The sequence below is a fragment of the Bremia lactucae genome, linkage group LG4, assembly GCF_004359215.1.
Source record: "Bremia lactucae strain SF5 linkage group LG4, whole genome shotgun sequence".
In the NCBI taxonomy this organism is placed as follows: Eukaryota; Oomycota; class Peronosporomycetes; order Peronosporales; family Peronosporaceae; genus Bremia; species Bremia lactucae.
In genome coordinates, this window is record NC_090613.1 from 2,801,171 (window position 1) to 2,822,916 (window position 21,746).

At 45.6% G+C, this 21,746-nt stretch overlaps 3 protein-coding genes across 3 annotated transcripts; 2 read left to right on the forward strand and 1 right to left on the reverse strand.

The window, feature by feature from the left end:
- The first annotated feature begins 7 nt into the window (after positions 1 to 7).
- On the forward strand, positions 8 to 9,325 carry CCR75_004247 (uncharacterized protein). The gene is made up of 2 exons (XM_067962334.1): positions 8 to 615; positions 693 to 9,325. The coding sequence occupies exons 1-2, from the start codon at positions 347 to 349 to the stop codon at positions 9,193 to 9,195; spliced, it is 8,772 nt and encodes a 2,923-aa protein (XP_067816575.1). The 5' UTR covers positions 8 to 346; the 3' UTR covers positions 9,196 to 9,325.
- A 1,802-nt stretch (positions 9,326 to 11,127) lies between these two features.
- CCR75_004246 (uncharacterized protein) lies at positions 11,128 to 11,527 on the reverse strand (the record flags this gene model as incomplete). Its single annotated transcript, XM_067962333.1, has 2 exons — positions 11,128 to 11,352; positions 11,504 to 11,527. 2 exons carry the CDS (start codon positions 11,525 to 11,527, stop codon positions 11,128 to 11,130), a joined length of 249 nt encoding a protein of 82 aa, XP_067816576.1.
- Positions 11,528 to 20,566: 9,039 nt separating this feature from the next.
- On the forward strand, positions 20,567 to 20,836 carry CCR75_004245 (uncharacterized protein; the record flags this gene model as incomplete). Its single annotated transcript, XM_067962332.1, has 1 exon — positions 20,567 to 20,836. One exon carries the CDS (start codon positions 20,567 to 20,569, stop codon positions 20,834 to 20,836), a length of 270 nt encoding a protein of 89 aa, XP_067816574.1.
- Positions 20,837 to 21,746: the final 910 nt, after the last annotated feature.

Here is a 21,746-nt window from a genome sequence, read left to right on the forward strand (position 1 = left end):
GCCCTCAGGCTTCTCTAATCGACGTGTAAGCGCGCCGCCACGAGAGGATAGTTAAGGGGAAAAGGGTGAAATCCCTCGAGAAAGGACGGTAGGTAAGGTCAGTCAAAAGAGGCGGAAGCGAAAAAGTGTTAGTCGCAGCAGCAGGAAAAAGTCGAAGGCTTGCCGCAACATAATCAGCCGCAGTAGTAGCGGCAGCAGCAGCTCGAGTGGTACTTGCAGGGAATTAAGTTCTGACAGCCGCAACTGCAGCTTTGCAACCGCCTGCACAATTCCTGGCCCTCCAAGCGCCAGTAACAGCCCCTCGACGAGCAGCGGCGGGCAGGAAAAGAAGTTACACGTGCGCTCAATGGAGCGTGCTCCTGGTTTGGTAAAAGATAACCAAAAGCGACGCAAGAAAAGTCAGGAGAGCACTACCGGCCACTCGGGAGACATGGAAGAAGAGGAGCTTGAGCTGTTCCATGTAGTGCAAGAAGATCTACGTCTTAAGTCGACTGTGGGTTGGCAAAACGCCGTCAAAGTGCTTAACTTGGCTTATCAGCATATTGAACGCCATGAAAGTCAGTCCTTTTTGGATGATGCTTTTCAGAAGGTCATAAGCATCATGCTGGACCAGCAGTGCGTGCTGCTTGTTGATTTTATCTAGCCCTGTCGTGTCTAACATTATCGTGTTGCTCTTCTACTAACTATCACAGTGCCAGCAAGATTGGGTCTTTTGAAAAATCATGCGTGGTGCAGTGTCTTTCACTGGCAGTACCATTAGTGATAGCACAGATGAAAGCGGGCAAATATTTCCAGACACTACCGATACTAATTATGATTTTTAGCAAGAAGAAGACATTTTATAAGGATCTGCGCACATCGGCAATGATTGGCAGCTATTGGAACAAGGTGCCTGGATCACCCGAAGTGCGGGCTCAGTGCATTGAAGCTTTTTGCGAGTTAAAAGGGTTCCACTTGCTATTAAGTACGCTGGAGCTACTTATGCAAAATCATACCGAAGGGGACGAGCTCGAGGCTACCATGGATAGCGAGGATATTCGAATCTTATTGCAAGCTTTGCTAGAATTTCGAACATCGGTTCCAGAATCGATTTGCACGAAAATTTCAGTATTAATTATGACTTACTATACTAGGATCCCGGATTCAGTGTTAAAGAAAGAGTCAAGTGATGCGGTTGGAGCCGTGGTCGATATTGTTCGTAGGTTGGTAGATGCAGGAGTGGTGCCGTCCGAGGCCATTAATGCTCTATGGCTTGGTATCACAGAGCGATATGTCGAGTCGACTTCACTGCCTTTACGACTCTTTGGTTTAGAACAAATAAATCAGATTGTCAATTGTGTTCGAGCGTCGCGAGCATTACCTCCACGATATTTTGTACGAAATGCTGGCACGGCTGCTGTCAACGGTGTGTATGTACTCAAGACCAACTCGACGTCGGCGACATATGTATTACGACAGCATGAAACGGGCCAAGTATTTACACTTTTCTGCTGTACCATGAAAAGTGGATTGAAGTGGTGGTTTATCTCAGAAGCTGATAAGATGCAACCTGGATCTGACCAAGACATCGACTACTATCAGCATCAGTCGCAGTACGAAGAATATTTGCCCCCTGCACACAACTGGATCCCCACAGGCAAAGGCGAAGTCCCACCTCCTGAATTAATTGCAGAAAGCGTTCAGGAAGAAGGCGCTGAAGATTGCACACAACTGGACTACATTTTAAGTGCATGGGTTGTCGAGAAGAAAATTCTGGAGGCGATTTTTGGCGATAGGATACACCGCGAGATAGTGTCCCGGAGTGCTTTGTTGGTTAAGTACCTAGCAGAAGCGAATAAGCTAGACACGCATTCCGTTGATGTGATTTGGCATTCCTGTATCCAGAAAGACCAGACGCTAGTGCATGAAATTCACAATTTGCTTATTGCCACGGTCCCTTTTCTGTCGAACGAGCTCTTGTTGCATCTGATGAAAAGCATCCATGCCTCATTACTGCGAAATCTCGATAAGAACGAGACATTTCCCGAGCTCATCTCGTTTTTGCAGCGATTGGCAACGAATTCACCCAGCTTTCTTATGGAGCGCAACGTTGATGTCACTAAGGCGATCTTGCAGCTACTTTGGTCGATTCAAATGCATTGCAGTATCGCTAACATACGACTAAGCAGAAGTTTGCGAGATTTTTTCCAGGAAGGGCTACGAAGCGAATTTGGCGACCCGCTCCGAAAGGCATTTTTGGATGAATGTATTGAGGGAATTAAGAAGTCTTGTTCATTGTCGAGCCCTGCGCCAGACTCTGTTGCATCGCAGTCTTCAACGATAAATCCCGCAGCGCCTTGCTCCAGCAGCTTATCGACATCACTTACCTCAGCAGCACTTTCTAAGAAGGCCTCGACGGCGTCTAAATCGCTGGAGCTGCTAAAATTCTTAATTGATTCGTACCGAATTGATCAAGGAGTTGTGGTTGAATCGCTGAATTTGGAACACGGGCTAGTGAGTTTATTATTTGACGAGCTTGCGACTTTTGTAGGGCGGAGCAATGATAAGCAATCTCCAAGTTATCGCACGGCCATTGGCCATCGCTTAGAATTGATTCATTACGTTCACGTCAAGTCGTTAAAGCTGGAACTTTCCATACCCCAAATTGAGCGCTTGTGGAGCGTGCTTTCTTCATCGCCTGCTGAGCGCGAATTTTGTTTAATATTTTTTAATCAAGCAAGCATGCGGCAAGGTGGGATTTCACCTGGAGTAAGCACGGTAGGTGGATCGATAAGCTCAGCGTTTAACTTGGACGTATGCTTCTACGTGTTCAATGAACTCCTGTGTAAGCAAACAGACTTTCGAACTCTCGGATGTATGGGCTACAAGTGTTTCAATACATTTTTTGTGGGTCTAAATACTCAGCACAAAATGATGCGAGGTGATAGCGATTTGTCGAGTAGCAGCTTTTCGCAGCTGCTCGGCGTAGACGCGTTATGGCGTATTGCATTTGAGGCCCCTCTTGAAGTTGCGGAAATGGCTACGGGAGAATTGCTTCGTGTGTATGAGCAATTATCGAACGAACAAGTCATCAATAATTCTAATTCAGATGAAGGTGTCAAAGATTTTTTAGCGCGTGTATTTAAACAACTGTCTACAGTTGAAGAGAGTACACAAGATTCTCTTAAGTTAGTGCAGCAGTGTTCAAGTCTGTTGACCGGACTCGTATCAAGTAGTCGCAAAAAACAAGATTTTGTTTCTCATGGTTTAAGCGGTCGAGGCGCGTATTTTACGATTAGGATCGTTGCGCAGAAAATTCCGTTATCCAACGCAAGTGGAGCGGGTGTATCGGCGACTGTAACGTCTAGCCATGAAAACGCAGTTAGAACGATGCAAGCATCAGCATACTCAAATCAGACATTGTGGCATTTTCGCAAGCAAATTGAAAGTTTAGTTGGTCATCCAATGCAGCAAACAAAAATTCTTTCCTTGGGATCAGCAATCACTGGTGATCACAAGACACTGGCGGAACTGCAGATTACGGAGGCTAGTGAGTTACGCGTGCTGTTGTTTAAAACAGTTGTACAGCGTTGTAGATCCAGCGGAATGGATCAGGATCAAGTCTTTATTTCAGGCAAGGAATCACTCTCTACTAATTCAAGCTTTTCTACCGTGTACCACCCTGGTCCGTTGATTGCTCGTAATGCTTCGTACTTCGAGATTTTGTTTCGTGTCCTAGACATTGTTGAAGGTCATTCTGTCCACGAGATGTTGTGGGCCTTTTTAAAGCAGATTCCCACAAGTGAAAATCTTTTGAAGCATGTATCTAACATTGGTGCGATAGGAATGACTGATGGAGATTCTAGTATGAAATCCGTCTCGGAATGCTCTAATGGTGAAAGTAGTACGCTTGACTGGTCATCGTTGATGAAAGACATCTCGTCGCATCAGGCTATTTACACGCTTCAAATCATGGATGCCCTTCTGCTGCCTTCAGATGTAACCAAAATACCGTTTGCACAGACATACCATGAGCGCTTTGTTTACGGCGGGGGGTTTCACGAAGTTCTGTCGTATTTTATCAACACAAACTTTCATGCGAGCTCCTTTAATGAAGGTGCTGCCGTAGCGCTTCGTATCCTGAAGTTTTGCCTCTTTGACTCGGGTCATGATTCGAAACATAATTTGCATTCTACTAACGTACAAGCTCCGGCTGACATTTATTATCAAAGTGTATCGGAGGTTAAATTCGGCGAAAATGTCAAGACAATTAAGTCTAAAATTATTGTGGAGCAAAGCTGCTATGATCAGCTAGTGTTGAAGATTGCAGAACTTGTTGTGTCAGAATACGCGCGCGTCCAGGCAACGGCATCTGCAAACTCGTCGACATATCGTATTTTAATTGATGCTGTGAAGACTGTAGAGTCGATTGTATCCATTGCAAACGATGCATCAACCAAATTTATCAAGGCGTTAGAGCCACGTTCAATCATTGTTGACATTTTCACAAAGTTTGAATCGCACCAAGTGCGGGACCAGTGGCTCTCATCATTGGAGTCTGTTTGTAAATCATCCGACGCGGCAGCCGAAGTGGTCTACGAGGAATGCATACAATCGATAAATCGTATTGAAAATGTAACAACTTCATGTGACCAATACACGCGCATGATTTGCTCGTTGGCACGTCTGAAGCGAGGTAATTTGTCCTTTTATTGTCAAAAACTAGCGCAGGCTATTGTAGCAAAGCTACGTCTCGGGTTTTCGAGCAAATTTTTAGCCTGTAACGAGCGCTCGAGCGAAGTGCTAGTTGGTTTCTTGGAATTTCTGTGCGAAGTGTTAGCTGTTCATGCGGACGTGCGAGCAGAAATTGCTTCTGACATTGTAGACGTCGTTTACGAAGAATGTTTATTCACGCTACCATCGGAAGATCGCCGTCGTTGTCCGCTGTGCGTATCGGTCGATACGCGCCGCCCGGCATTTAAGCTGCTAGCAAGTGCAATCACTTCTGATATTTCTGTCTTGCATGACCTGCGCGACCGCCTGACAAAGCTTTTCACGCGAAATGACTCGCTTCGTTTTAAGTGGGGTCAAGAGAACAACATTGACACGCGTGGCAATGGTGAGCACGTTGGGCTAAAAAATCAAGGCTGCTCGTGCTACATGAATTCATTCCTGCAGCAGCTCTTCATGCACCCTATATTGCGTCAAGGACTTTTAGGTGCCAAAGTTGCACCTCGTCCTGTTCCTCAAGAACCTTCGAAAGCAGAAGCTGAAAAGTTTCCGGAGCGCTTAATAGGATGCCGTGTAGCGGTAGAGTGTTTGGGTGGTCGGGTCTACGAGGCAAATGTTGTGGGGTACGATGTTTTAACGGGTCAGCATACAATGCGATACGAAAATGGTGGCGAGGTGACGTATACCCTAGCTGAAGGACGACCGGGAAATGAAAATGGTCGTTACGTGATTTTGAAACCTGAATTGACGGGCACTGACGCTACGTTGGAGGTTCTTCGTCAGCTGCAGCGCACGTTTTGCTATTTACGAGATACGGAAATGCGTTATTTTAACCCAAAGGCATTTGTTGACTCGTGCACTTGTTTGAATTTGGAGTTCTCGGTGTATCAACAGAATGATGCTACTGAATTTTGTGATAAGTTACTGGATCGACTAGAAACTGGTCTGAAAACGACACCACAAGGCACAAGATGTCTCCAAGATGTGCTTGGAGGTAAGCTTATCTCCCAAAAGCTTCCAAAGGATTGTGGGCACAGATATGAACGTGAAGAACCTTTTATTCGCTTGGAGCTGCAGATTCGCGGCAAAGAAAGTATTGAAGAGTCACTCTCTGCGTTTGTTGAAGGCGAACTTATGGATGGTGACAATAAAGTAGAATGCGAGCTATGTGCTACAAAAAAGGCTGCTGTAAGGCGAACATGCTTTGGCTCGCTACCTAGTTTGCTGATACTTCACCTTAAGCGCTTTGATTTGGACTATACGACTTTTGAGACTGTCAAATTGAACAATCGATGTTCATTTCCCATGCATCTCAGCATGAGACCATACTCGAAAGCAGGTATAGAAGAGCATGAAGCTCGATCGAACTTGCAGCATGAACGTGAAGAAACGCCTGTTGACGAAGATATGGCGTCCGATGACTCCAGCGACTCTGACGAATTCATGGCAGATGTGAACGGCGACACGCAAGCAAAAAAATCTTTGTCTTCGGCGTTACTTGAACCAATCGGGAAAGTTGCTGCTCCCTCGCAAAGTGAGACAGACAGGAGAGGTGTTGAAGGGGGTGATAATTGCAGCAATAGTTCCGACTTAAAGTACGAATACCGATTGAAGGGCATTCTCGTTCATTCTGGAGTAGCTCAAGGCGGTCACTACTATTCTTTCATCTATGACCATATGTCTGAAAAGTGGTTTAAGTATGACGACGAGGACGTGACGCCATTTGACCCAGCTAACATTGAGGCTGAGTGCTTTGGAGGAGTGCAGCGACGCTCGTGGCACGGATCAAATAACTCGATGGAAATGGAGGTATTTAGTAATGCGCTCATGCTTTTCTACGAGAAAGTTATCCCTGTCGAGCCTGAGATGGCGTTTGACGCTACGACTGAAGCTGATTCTGAATCGTCGATGCGTGTTGTTGCTGTTCCGGATGAGGAGCGCTGTGAATACGAAGCAGAAGTTTGGAAATCGAATGAGGCATTTTTACAAACCTCGTACCTATTCGACGTGGAGTTCCACGAATTTTTGCGCGAGATGGTGCAGTCTCAGGACATGAAAGAGAAACTAGCCTCAGCCCTACGAGATGATAGCCCTATGGTGCCATTACCTTCAGCCGGTAGTGTATTAGTACCTACCGCTGCACCGACAACACTACGTGTTTCAACTGTACAAAATGACGAAGAAATCCTTATGACACTCACGGAAATCGGAATTGAATTTGTGTTAAGTGTCTTGCTTCACTCGAGGGAGAAGCACGGGATCGCGCGGTGGATTACGGTGCTTGCAGCTAAGTTCACGCGCTCCAAGACTATCTGTGTACGTTTTTTCTCTGCATTGTCGACCTCGAAGCGCCTTCTTTGGCTGCGTGGATTGCTTTTTGAGTGTCCAGATTCGATCGCTCGGCAGTCATTTGTTCATTTAATTTCAAGAGCACTTACAGCATACGAAGCTCATCGAAAGATAGAGTACTCTACTCTTAATGAATCAAAAGTAAAAGCAGCAGCAGCAGCTGATACAAGTATCATTCGTGCATTTTTGGAGACCATTGCTATTTTCTTGGATCAGACGTCTATTATGCAACAATCTCATTTAGAAGAGTGCTTTATGCTTGTGCGCAACTGCGCTGAAGCAAGTGAAATGGCAAGAATTCAGCTGCAGCAATTGGATATGATTGCGCGCTTGATCAATTTTTTCTTATGTGATCGTGGGCCAAGTGCACTAAAAGATGCATTTCCGTCCTCAAAATTACAGCCGACGGCTTCACGATATGCATCACCAGATTATCAGTATCTTTTAGAGGCTATAACCGCGATGCTTGGTCTGCCTAGGCGAACAAGTGAGCCCTTGCTTACAGAAAGCAGCACGCAATATCCGCACCGCACGGTTCTATCGGAGAAGGCGGACCATGCACTGACTGAAATTTTTAAAGACTACGAGAAACCAAATGTCACAGATGGCAACTCTGGCTTGGGACTTGAGGACTTGAAGAGATTCTTTTCAGTGACGCTAAGCAGTGCTACTAATAGTCCAGCCGTTGAGCAGCAGGCTCAACATATGCTCATCAAGTACGGATTACCAGCCGATGTCGCTGCGAAGGATGATACAAAACCAATCGCCTCGCGTGTAGAGCTTGATGGGTTTCTATTGTACTATACGGACATGGCTGCGACGTCACCAAAGTCAGTTTTACAAAACCTACGCGCCTTTTGCTTTAGTGAAGACCTCCAGCGGCACTCAGTCTCGACCGGTACTCTGCTCACGGGAGCTCAGATTCTTGAGAATTTAAGCCCGCTAAGTCGCGATGCGTTGCTAAGCGATATCTTTTTTGATTCAGCACTCGAGGAAGAAGCCGAGACGACTTGTGAGCTCCTGCTGCGATTAAGCTTAGGAGATAATAGTACATCCTCGCGGTTGTTGCGTGCACTTTTGCATTGCCTCCAGAGCACAGAGACAGGATGGAAAGGTCAGCCTGTGGTAGATGCTTGTGCCCTAGCATTGCAGCGGCTTTTAAGCTATGAAAGTGATTATCAGATGAAACTTGTGGAGCTGGCGCTGATTCATAGTGACTACGGCTTGCTAAGCACATCACGCAACCGAGAGAATTTGCGGTCACGATATGTGAATACTGCACACGTCCCGCTATTTATCTACCGGCAGTTGGTTTTAGTGTTGGAGCTACGTGCACGTGTTTCAGCAGTCAGTGCTTGGCTAGCCGAGCACCGCAACAAATGGGAGTGGCTGTATGAGTGGTTGCGTATCGAGTCGCTGCAACCCAGTTTGGGTGGACGTCTGCCTCTTTTGAGGCGCGAGCCAGCAAAATTCGAAATGTTGTGGAGATTGGGTGAGGCGTTAGGCATTCCGTACCAGGAGGAACAGCGACGGTACGTGGTAGAAGGCGCTGGATATAATGCCGTCAATGGCGTATATGCGAGTACGTCTCACGTTCACGACAACTGCTTGACATATGCTTCTGTAAAAAGCAAAATTGAGTACACGCTGTTTCGTTGCTGTATGCCGAGTAAGGCACGCCGATGGTATATCTCGTATTCTCCAAATAAAAACCTGCTCGGCACCATGTCGGACGAAGATTTTTACTTTGTTCAGTCGCATACTGAGGACGAGGCCCCACCAGTAGATGGATGGAAGGTATGGGTCAAAAATGACAAGGCGAAAGCTCCCGTGCCCACTGTGCGTCTGTTTAGCTCGACAGTGGCGGCACTTGATGGAGAAGGAGACTCTGTGGATGTGCCCGACTCCGTTGGTGGGTTAATGACAGAAGATGGCTTTAGCGCTCAAGATGATGGCTCGATTATTCCGGGTGCCCCTTCTTCAGTCATGGTGGAGGAGACTGTTGATGTAGACGCAGACGCGGAGACCGTCGAATATGATGACAGCGAAGACGAACTCCGTGATAGCAACGAGCGATTTCAAGCGGTGCATTTGGACACGCAGGAAGACGGCAGTAGCACAGACGGCTTTATGTAAGAAAAGAAAGAACTTGAGAGTAACAATATGGAATCTTTTGGCCACAGCGCGGACCGTTTCATAAAAGAGAAGCGTTCTAATGCGATGAAGATTACTTAACAAAACAGACTGCAATTTTGCCTCCGCTTAATGTCGGTGTACGTTTTTTTTTAATTGTAGGGGCTGATGCTAGTGAAAATTTGCGTGCTACATTTACGTAGATATTCTAGCGAGCTGTCTTGTGACGGCTTGTTTGACGACATGTCGGCAGCATGTATTATTGGTGACGAACGACGTCCGCGCACTGAACAAATTTATTCGTCAAATAGGCGGTTAATTCGTTCCAATAGGTGTGACAGGACAGGGCTATTGCAAACGTCGAGAAGCCCAAAAAAAGAAACTTGTTATCGTTTTATATGCTTTCGAACTACTTAAAGGCTTTGGTGCCAGACGATGTCGCAGACTGCCTTATCTTTCTCGCGACTTCTAACATCATCTACAGAAAGTAGTGCCGACGCAAGGATGTCCGTTGTCCTTGCTTTCCCATATGCGCCATTCAAGGATACTCTTTTAGGTAGAACATCTTCTTCCTGCCCAACAACGCCACATTTCACATTGCCAATAACCACAAGCGCAATTAAGTTTCCCAGGAATTCTGCCGCACAACAAGCTACGAAGATTGAGCATTCATTAAATCGAATAGGAAAGTACACATTTCGATGATCGCACACTGGTGATATGCCCTGATTTTGTCTCGTTTAAGCACGAAATCAGATGAATGTAAGATGTGGCAAAGGTCCTTCTGTTTTGCAACACCACCAGTTGTTATTGATACAAAACATTAAGCTCGGACTCTTCTGCATCTGTTTGTCTTTTTTGCAGATGCTGGGCTTGAAGTGCAGATTTTCTACAGACAATAAATGGTCACCTGTCTCCAAAACTGTGACTGCTCGTCTTTCTATGACTCTTTCTTGGTATAGTATGCGTAAATTGCAAAAGTATTGGAATATCAAATAATTGACTTTGCCTGTAAATTATTTAAATGCGGGGCAAAGCCCTCTCTGACGAACGCCCTCAGATGATGCCCTGCATTGTCTAGTCAACTCGCGTCAAACAACGCTAGCCCGGACTTATTGTATCAGATAAGTAGGATTTGACCGAGTTCTAGCTCACTACTTCTCTATTAAAAATTGGCTTCTCGCAATTCGGTGCTTTTTCGCCGCGCTGCTGAAACAGCCGGCAGCTAATATGTGCGGCTCTAAAGCGCGGCAAAGTTTATACTTTGAGCTTAAGTCGATACATGGAAGCAAATTAGTACATCGCTTGCGTATGCGCTTTTCTCGAGGAGTTGTAAACCTTCTGCCCCTAATTACATTTTTTACCATTGTTCATGTCGACTTTGTGGTCGCACTGTCGCGAACTTGTGCAATTTGACGACTAGATTACCTAGTCATTTGCATAAAGGCAAAACGGCTATGCTTAAGCGAGTCTTTGGTTAGCCCCTGTCCTGCTGACGCCAGCTCAGCAAAACATATTTCTCTTTCGTCTCCACATTTCTAAGGCCACAAAGCCAACTATTGAATTTCGACAGCTATCGCTCCAGAGAGTCATTGGTTAGGCCTAGACCACGCAGCAAATTAAGTAAGAAGATCTGCCCAGTTTTTATTGGGCCACATTAACGTTCATTACACGTCTTCGTCTGCTTCCAATTTACCACACAAATAAAGGCCTTCACTGCTTCGCAATTAAGTTGGAAAATAATCTCGACGGTAAATACAGCAATGGAACTCCCTAACACCTGTCCGCGCTTAAGAACTTCATGGAGCCGCTGTGACCAAGCCGTCGCTCGGGCCGCTCCCATTGCTACTACCACGTGCCAAGTTTGCAGTAAGTGCGTCGCTAAGGGCGAGTGGCAACTCGGTCTTATGTTTATCCATATCGAGGGATTTATGCTCATGGAATGGTATCATCTACAGTGCTCTTTATCGCTGCAGGGAAGTGGCCTGGACAATGTTTTGGAAGCTGTGCAGAGCGAAATGTCTCCGGCACAAAAGGAAGAATTTCAGCTGGCTTACCAGAACCTGCCATAACTGTGCGAGATGCACTGGATGTCCCATGCCGCCTTAGTATCGTATGTTTATTAATGTCAGGATTACACGCCCAGACGCAACCAATCATCTGCATACTATACATTTATATATATACCAGCTGAACGATTTTTTTATCTGCATTGTGAGCAAAATGCCGTCCTTACGCATCAGGACTTTACGAGCTGATGCGGGATACACCGGTGCTTTATCTTCGAACAAGATTGTACCAAGCATCGCACCTCTTCGGCTACTGACAAGTTCATCTATAAGAAATTATCATGCCTTTTCAGATTCACACAATGAAAAACTGGTACATATTTTATAATCTAAACGTATTTTTACCTTTAACAAATAATTCTTGTGGGGCATTGCAAATTTAGTTATTAATTCATTAAAGCCAGTAGATAAAAAGTCATAATAAACGAACTTGATAAATTAATACAGTTTTAATTTATCTTTATTCTAAAGCTTAAAATGTTACCTTTAGTAGCTAAGACTTCTTAGCTACTTAAAACATTCCTTTACACGTCGTAGTTGAGGCACCTCACCTTCACTGTAATTAGTGTAGGTTGACTAGAACTTCTATCAGTTCTAGCAAAATGTGCCCCTTTACACCTGGTAGCACACTTCCTTCGTAGTCCGTTCAACGTCCTACGCACGTTTTATCTGACATGGACTTGTTGGATGCCACGCCAAATGCCTAGAAAAAACTGAGCGAAACGATCGACCTCCCACTAGGAACAGCAGAGGATGCGGGTCCGACGCTGTTGTGAAATTGCGACGGCGAGAATGATCGTCAAAAATGGTCGGGGTCAGTAGGTGCGGAGCGCCCTACTGATTCAGCAACGTCAAACGAATTTGCAGGCCTTTTGACGAAAGTTGCTCCTTGCACAAACATTGTGGGTAGTTAGTTACCCCAGGTGATGAGGTTAACCTCATCACACTGAAAATAGTAATAAATAAATTGTCACTAAAGTCCCTAGTCGATTGTGCGCGTCGAACAGTTTTATTCGACAGAAATCGCTAGAGGATTGCAGAATCAAATTCGTTGAGCGCGATATACCTCTAATAAGGATGACAGTGTGCCTAGCAACAGGTGCATCCGTAACCGAAAAAAAACGTGTAGTTGGTATCCAATATACTGGAAAGGGAAACAGTATGATGATGATTCATCAAATTTGATTTGGATGACAAATTCGATAATATCTTGAAGTACCATGGCCCAGAAAGCACGGGCCATTCACAAACTAGCAACAGCAAGCCAATTCGGATACGATTGGACGTAACCTCGAAAGCTCAGTCGGTATAGCGCAGTGCTAATAACGCCGGGACGATGCCAGTCTCTCGTTTATCAGAAAGTCATCTGGTGAACGTCTTGGAGCGTCGACAAGCGTGTAGATGTCATGGGAGTGAGTGATATTGTCTCAATTACGGTTCGGTCGTTTGCACGACTGCATAAGTGGTTGCTAAAGTAAATACCAGGTGTGATTAGCGAATGATAGTTTTAGCGATAGGACCTAGATAGTCCAAGAGAAAAACTAGCTGACCACAGGGCAATACGTAAGCACTCAGCTTAATCAATCAATTCTCGATTTAATTTAACAGCAACAGCTCCTTCCATTCTTGTCGCTCTCCACCAAAGCTCTAGCGTCAGAGTTCAAATGGCTTCCTGAAACGTTAAGTGGTGCAGGTAGGGTCCGTTAAGCATACACGAATGGACGGGAATAGGCACATCCCTCGATGCAATTCTTGCGCAATTAAAATAAGACGAGTTACATTGGCAGGTAACCGTTCGTGCCACACATAGCATCAAAAAAGGTATGCTTGTAGAGTTGTTACTTGTGGCCGAGACTGTAAAGCTAAAATTGAGTATATTGATTGAGTGTGTGTGTAATTTCTGAGTGAAGTGATCTCACATCCATTGATTCCTGCAAAATGTTGCTGTTTTTTCGTTCCTATCGAGCAATTTTTTTAGCCAAGTTACTTTCCTTCTTTTGTAAGTCACAGCACAAAAATGGGAACGTCACTATCTGGCAGGATAGCGCTGATGAACCTTAAACATCATTTTCTAATAGGCTTAGACTTGCAGACACTGGCGGGGCTCGTACCCGCGACCTCTCGGTTTGTGCTACCATATTTTACCGAATGAGCTACACTTTGGAGGGGAGAAGTAGGGTTCCGCGCTGGGGTAGTCGTTAAACAGCGGCTTGGTGACCCAACAGACGCGGGTTTAATTCCCGCACCAACCAAAAAAATAAAATGGAACAGACTTCCCGATGCCCTAAGGACCAGACGCAGCGAGAAGTATTTTAAACAAACTGTTGAGCTGCGTGTCAGAGGATTTGGGCAGTAGGCACCAATTATTTTGAAACATGGTGCGAAGAATTGTGAAACCAAAATTGGCCTTTTTAGAGCATAAAATTGTACAAACTACAAGCTATACACGTTAGTTTAATTATGTGATTACAAATAATTACATTGGAGTCAAATATTTTCCGCGTAAAGAATCTCGTAAAACACGCTTACAACGAGCTCTACACAGCGACCATCTCTGCTCATAAATAATTACGCCAGAGTTTATCATTTCGAGCCTAATGAAAAAGTATATTGTGCTTCCGCGTCAAACATAAAGGATAATTACCATCTGTTGTCAATGAATGAGATTCATGTTGCTGATAGAGCACATAAAACAGCTGGCGATAGGTTGTGAAATCGGCTAGTCATACCTCAACGGTCAAGAACGCTTCAGCGGTTCTAATGAGTGGCGGCTCATATTGTGCGGTAACATTAATTCTAGGCTTTCACGAGGCATTTGAACATGTGAGGCTGAGGACGTTCTAAGCTAGGTTGAGTCGCACAAGTTTAAAATGGGCGCTGTGTCGCAGCGTCTGGCCGTCGCTGATTTTTCTTCCAACTTAAAGTAGTGCGTCAATAAAAACAGAGAGATTTAATCAACCCATCAACCAATAGAACCCGCATCGAGAAGGAAAAGGGGAAGGGTTACATCGGGAAAGATAGACAGGGAACTACTATTGGAAGAATGCAAGATGGTGAAAGTGTGTTGAAGTTCGGCCGACCACCCTCGGCAGGTACGTGCAGCTACGATCGGTTTATAAATTGGCTGGATGGTAGAGAGCGAAAGAAACATTGTGTGTAGGACGTTAAAACAATATCACTCTACTTTTCATAGCATCTTCTCGACTTACAAAATAACAGGTTATGAGCATAAATGGTGAAGAAGTTGCTGCGGCTGAAGGTTGTCAGCAGCGGAGGGAAGATGCCAGTCGCACAAGAGCTGGCGCCTTAGAGGTAAAAAAGAGTTCAAGAAGGAACCAAAAGACACGCAGAGCAAGCTGCTGGATCTCCTCACGGGCCTCACGGAGCGCTTGGAGTGTATGAAGGCGTCGCAAGGGCGACAGGTGGAGAAGAAGCGTTTGATGGGTCACGAGGCTAGTGTTTTTGGTTCGGTGTTGGGGCAGGGCAAGGCCATGGCCAGAGAGGCGTTGGACGTGTCGCCACCGAGACGTGAGTCGCCCGACGTATAGCCTTCAATGCGCTTTTGTGCAAGACAGCCTGGATAAGCTGGTGAAGCAGCCAACGTTGGGATCCGCAGTAGTGCTGCCGCAGCATTACATGTCACCACCCATGTACCAGCCGACACCTCCACCACAAGTGGAATTAGGACTTTAATACGACCGCGTGTCGGATACGCGACAGAGGAAGCTGGGCATCCGACCTTTTGATGGCAAGGAATTGTATCAAGGACTCGAAAGTGGCTTTCTATCGTGATGCAAGAGATTTGTAAGTCAGACCATGTTCGCGGAGCGGGCAAGTGGTTTTCATTGGAGTGAAGTCGTCAAGGTGGGCGTACTAGGGCACCACTCGACGGGGTGGCGGAGCGATATTACAATCAACAGATCGAGGGGCGGTGGAAAGAGTAACCTACGCTATAGCATGCAATTCAGCGTCTACTCCATACATTTGCGACGAAGATCAATCCCTCACAAAGTACGAAGATCTTCACGGCTTTCAAGAGCTTTAGGCGAAGTTGGACGGAGCATTACCAATACTTGGTGGCCGTTAGTGAAGTGTGTGGAGGTGCCGACAACCTAGTTCAAATCAACATTGTGCATTACGCTGACCCCAGTATGAGGTGCCGATGTTGGCGAGGTTGAACCTCACGCGCATAGAATATTTGCGGCAGGCGGAAGAGCTTGCGCACATCGCGCAGTCGACTGAGCTTGCACTGCGCGGGAAGAATATCGGGAAGGACGTGGTAACACCGTCGACAATGGGCGCCGGTCTTGCCACAATTACTGAACAGACAATCGCAAGGACCGTCGAGATGTGCGCACTAGCTACAAATGTGGTAAGCCAGGACATCAGAAGATTGCGTGCCCCGACCGAGGACTGAGCTAAGAGCGACGGAGGATGTTGATTTTGTCCTGGCCATAGATGGATTAAGGGTCAAGGAAGAATACTGGATCCTCGATAGCGGATCGTGTCGACACCTGGTAAATGACTCCTCAATGCTGGAAGCCCTGAGATATACTTTAGCGAGCGCGTTGCTGTGGATGGTGGTCACCTGCGCAAACGATGCGCGAAAGTGTGATTATTTCAACGACAGTAATGGAGAAAAAAAATCCAAGGCGCGCTTGACGGATGTATACTTCTCGGAAAACCTCGAGGGAAACAGAATTTCGTATGGATTGTTGGAGCGTAAATGGTGTGGAATATTGTAGTGGGGTCAGTACCGTGTGATAGCCGCAATGAACGAAGTACCAGCTGTTTTCGACGTGGGAATACGCAATAACGTGTTGGTTGTGCGTGCACAAAAAGGCGAACTAGATACGACGAGACGAGACGTGCTGTTGTCAGTACTTGCGCAACACAGGAGGACGCCGGTCAGGATGTACAAAAAGGATCGCTAATGCACTTTCCAAAACGGCTTGCGCATCTTAATTACAACACTCTCATCAAGATGGCCAAGGATCCCGCATCACGAATACAGCTCACGGATGAGCTGCGCGCTAACTGCTTGGCTTGCGCCCAAGGGAAACAAACCAAGAACCCGCAGTCACGACAGGACGCTGGTAGAACGCACCGATCGATGTGATTGAAGGATTCATATGCTCCGACTTAAAGAGACCGATGACTCCGCGGGACAGGTTGGGCAACCGTTATATGGTGGTTTTATCGATCATCGGACCAACTACTGTCCCTTTTTTTGGCCAAGCCCAAGGATGTTGCAGTTTAGAAGTTCAAGCACTTCATAGCTTTCTTTGAGCGACAGTTCAACTGTCGGACTCACGTTTTGAGGACGGACGGCGGAGGAGAATACAGGACATTGGAGCTATTCTGCGAGGACACTGGTATTGCGCGTCAGGTGAGCGAGCCAAGTAACCAAGCAAATAACGGAAATGCAAAGAGAATGCACCGCATCATCATGAAAATGGTGCGGAGCATGCTCTTCGCTTGTGGATTGGTGTTAAGCTTCTGGGGAGATGCCGCGGAATACGGGGTGTATGTTCTTAAATGGAGCCCAAGCAAAGCAAATTTGGGAAGAGAGTCGCCGTTGCAAATGCTCACGAAGAGTGCACCAGACTTAAGCGACATAGTGGCTTTTGCGCGCCGTGCATGGTGCATAGAGATGCGAGAAACAAGTCGCTGGCTGAGCGTGGAAAAAGGTATCATCATCGGCATGAGTGGTGAAATAAAAGGCTACAGAGTTACTTGCCAAGGGAGAAAACCGTCATCGTCATGCAGCACGTTCGAAATGTCGAGACACTGACCGAGGAGCAGAATGCGCAATTACGTCGTGTGCATATAACGGAGGACTGTGAGGCAGTTGGCAATAATGGCGGTTATCTGTCGATAGAAATCCCAATTACAGTTCGAGAAGGGAAACGCAAGGGACGCGGACAAAGGAAACCCTTGACGCGCTATGCGCACATGACCAGGACAGCGGCGCAAAAGGCACGAGAAAACGGTAAAGAAAGTGAACAGCCTGGTGAAGTGATGGATAGCGTGCGGGAGGCGGATCCGAAGAATTATGAGCAAACCATGAAGAGTGAGCAGACGGAAAAGTGGCAAATTGCATTGTCGGAAGAGCTGCAAGCGCTTGTAGACAACGGAGTTTGGCTGGTCGTAGTGCCATCAAACAATAGTCACGTGCTGCACACAAAACGGGTCTACATGACCAAAACGGATGCTGACGGAGCTATTGAACGATTTAAGGCGAGAGTTGGTTGCCTGTAGTAATGAGCAGGTATATGGCGTTGACTATGGTCTCACTTTTGCTGCTGTTATGGAGCTGAGCATGGTGAATGTGATTTAGCGGTTGCGCTGCGTTGGGAAGTACCTGCAAGACGCGGGGACATGCACAATGCGTACTTGAAGGCTGACAAAAGATATCTACTTGGCGATTCCGCAAGGGGATAAAGATTCAAGATGGCACTTAACGACATTTTGGCGTACAAGACAAATTAAACTTAGCACTACGACCGAAAAAGTCTCTTTATGGCCTCAAGCAGGCAGGCCCCCTGTGGAGCTAACTGCTTCACGACATGCTGATGGAGGCAGGTATCACGTAGCGTTAAACCGATATGTGCTTGTACTATAAGCATCAAGGAGACGATGTGATTAGTATCGGCGTTTACGTGGAAAACTTACTAGTCACAGCGTCCAGTTCGAGGTTGGTAAATCTGTTTTTCGAAGCGATGGCATGGTTATCGATTAATGATTTGCGCGAAGTCCGCAAAATTGTCGGAATGCGAGTTAGTTTTGGGGACGAAAACACGTTAATGATGGACCAACAGGCGACAATCGAAGAAATACTTAAGAATCATGGTTTGGTGGCGGCGAATGGAGTTCGTACGCCTATCGGTGAAGAAGCTAATAAAGTGGAGAAGGATTAAGCGTTGCTGACAACGGTACCGGGTCAAAAAGGTGAACCAACGATCCGCGACTTTCAGTCGCTTGTGGGGTGCTTTCTCTGGGTTGCAAGATGTTCACGTCCGGATATCAGCTTTGCAGTGCACAAGGCCACGCGGCGCGCTCACCAACCTACTATGAGTGACTGGATGCTGACAAAAAGAGTCGCCAGCTACTTAAAGGAGACCAAATACGAAAGATCACGATGATTGTCCGAAAAAATGTGGGCGAGACTGGGTTTCAAGTGGAGGTTCCGATGTCAACAAACCGTATCCTCGAAGAGATACTTTGCGGATTCGTCCACTCCCTTAAGAGTTGGAGCGAGTTCTTGCCGATGGTAAGAATTTGCCATAGCAATTCAGTGCTTGCTTCTACAAAGCATTCACCGTTTTTCGTGAATGGCTTACGCCACCCACGAATATTTACCTTGTTTAAGAGTGACTTTTATTCAAGGTGGGAGGGACTCGCTCGAGCAAAGAACCTTCTAGCTTTTGCTCATCACGCGTTGCCTTAAGGTTAATGAGAAGGATACCAATAGGGATTTAATTTAAATTGAAGTGGGCAAACAACTCAATAATAACAGTAATGCTATTACTGACTTTGATAACGATGCTGTGAGACTCAGCATCGAAGCTAATATCATTAATGAGAACGATAATACTCTCAATAATGAAGAGATTGATATCTCCGCAGTGAGAGCCGGTCCCGCTCAAAACAAAAATCAAACCGAGTCAGCAGGTGATTTCCTGTTGGATAGGGAAGCAGTGGTCCGATTCGTACAGGATTTCATCGCTGATGCGGTAAGCCGACAATAATGGAACTGTAAGAGCAAACATACTTTCATTTAGTGTGAACGATGTAATCCTACTGACTACGGTAAACCTACCAAAACATGTAGTGACGAATGTAGGCAGTAATAAATTACGGCCCAGGTATATCGGATCGTTTCGTGTACTACATCGCCAAGGCAATGCGTACAAGATCGAGCTGCCTCGTAGTATGCGTACGCACCCTACGTTTTATGTTCGGCGTCTCCGCCAGTATCACCAGTACGAGGCTTCTCTCGATTCTGTATTACACTGGAACGGTCTAGGACATTCACAAAAGCCTGATGGTTTCGGAACAGAGTCTGATTCTCATGAACCAGACGATCCACTCTTTCCTCCAAGGAGCGATCTCGTGACGAGCTGTCACCAGCTCGTCTTGAAGGGACTGATGTGTCCGTTCGTTCGCCAGTTGATCAGTCGCAACCTGTGCACAATTAATTCTCAACTGGTCAAGAGAAACATCATTAACCGTCAACGCAAACTTGCGCCAACGGGAACGCTCGTGATCAATGTGTTACCTCAAGTAGTGAAGCGCGGGGTCCAAATCACGATGTTGAGATGGGTTCTTCAAACGAGGCGATCTCAAATTCCCTCCCCTCTCCTCATCCTTTGACGGATTCTATTGGGGAGAAGCATTTTCTTGTTGAAAGCTTCTCGAACCACCATAAGGAATTCGAAAGAGTTTACTCGTTCGTTGGCGAGGATATCCATTCTCGCATGATTGTTCGGAACATCGTTTCCAACTGATGTTGGACGTTTCGGGTCTCGTCCCGCAGTACGACGAGACCCATCCTCCTCGACAGAAGGTCCATCGAAGAACGAGCACTTCCCGCGCTCGTAACTCGCTTTCTAACAGCATGGTGCCAGACACCACCATTGCCCAGCAGTTTCTTGCGGGTTTTAATAAGGACAGTACTAGCTCACAGTCGCACTCACCGCCAATGCCGATGGATCGCACTAACTGCCACCATTTTTTTCGGGCATGCCAAAAGAACTCACTGCTTAAATCGCAAAAGTGGTGGGCTTGGGCTTTACTACCGGTTAAACAAGACAGCTTGAATGACTGGCGTATTTTTCCAAGAGTCCTTGAAATGCCTTGATGCAGATATGCGTGCAGCAAATCGCAACATTCTCTTGCGAATGGATAAATGCACCTTCGCATATTTTGGATGAGTGTCTCAAATGTTGAAACATGCCCGTTGCCACCAAGCAGCATCAAAGATCCAGCCAATGTGTCATTGCTGCGTTCAAGAGGCACTATCAGCGCGTCAGTCGCAAAATGCATTGGATCTTGGTGAGCGGAACGAGCAACTTCTTTACAAGGTCTACCAACTTACCGCAATGAGGTGGCGCCTTGCATTAGGGAATGAGAACTCGCAAATTACAATCGAGAATTGTTTTCGCCACACCGGATTGTTTGAAAATATAACAGGCGACCTATCTCTGATATTGACAGAGAAGCGTGTTAAGGAGGGCCTCATCGTTGCTCTTATGAGATTGCCTTTGCGAAATCTAATGTCGATTCAAATGCTTTAATTGCTGATGAAAGTGGTGATTCTGAGTGATGAGGAGATCGCAAACATCGTCATCAGTGATAATAATGATTTGTATGCTTATGATAAAGCTGAGGCGGAGGAACCAGTCAAGCTTAGCCGTGGTGAAAAGCCGAAAGGGCTTTCTGTATCAATTTCAGAGGTGAATCCAGCATATCCTGTTGAACATCAAATACATTGTCAGCTACGTAGAATCCAAAACAGTGTCCGGTGTGAAAATCTCCAACCGTCAACACTTGTCACCTTGCTAGGCCAGTAATAAGAGAGTTCTTAAAGGTTATTTTGGTCCTTTGGGCCATAACTTATGCTTTATAACAGTCACCACTAAACGATGTTTGCACCATATTTTCTGATAACTTATGAGAGGTTACAACTTAGCGAAGGATAATTTATTGGAGGTTTTACTGTAATGCAATTATATAATTTAATTTTTTGTGTTGCTATTGCTGAAGCGGCAGACTGAGTGTCGCTGTTAACTGTTATTTTTCAATTGTCGTCGGCCGGTTCGCTGTCTTTCACACAGCAGCTGCGGCCTATTTCGATTTCAATCCTAGCATGCCTACTGTTTATTCCTAAAGTAAGTACCCACGTATCATAATATAATACCCCCTTTTTAATAATATTTTTTTTAATTTCCATTAAAATGTTAATTTCTTCTTTAGATAAATTATAAAATATATTTTTAATTTTTTTTACTATAAAATTATTTCGCCGTCCTTTCATAGTGACGAGGCCACAGATAATCCAATGAAATTTTCAAGATGAACTATTAGCTGAAAAAATCACGAAGCATTCATGCCAAACTAAACTTTAGATAAGCTTGAAATACCCTAAGCCGTATTTTGATCGTGTTTGATATTTACTAACTCAACATTTTTCTCGCTCTAATCAATAATTCCTCATTTGCGGTCTAAAAATGCGTCTGCGACCTAGGCATCATTTAATGGAAATTTGTCAAGCTTTATACCTTACTTAATTGTCATTGAAAAAAAGTTTTCACCTCTTTCGTCCATAGACACAATGCTCATTACCACAATATATATGCAATGTAACGGGGTGTATCGTTACATGAAATTAACATTTAAAGGTTGTTAATTAACATATTATCTAAAAGGTAGATAATATTTGGAGAATATTACTTTATATAGTAATATCCTGAATTCTTATCC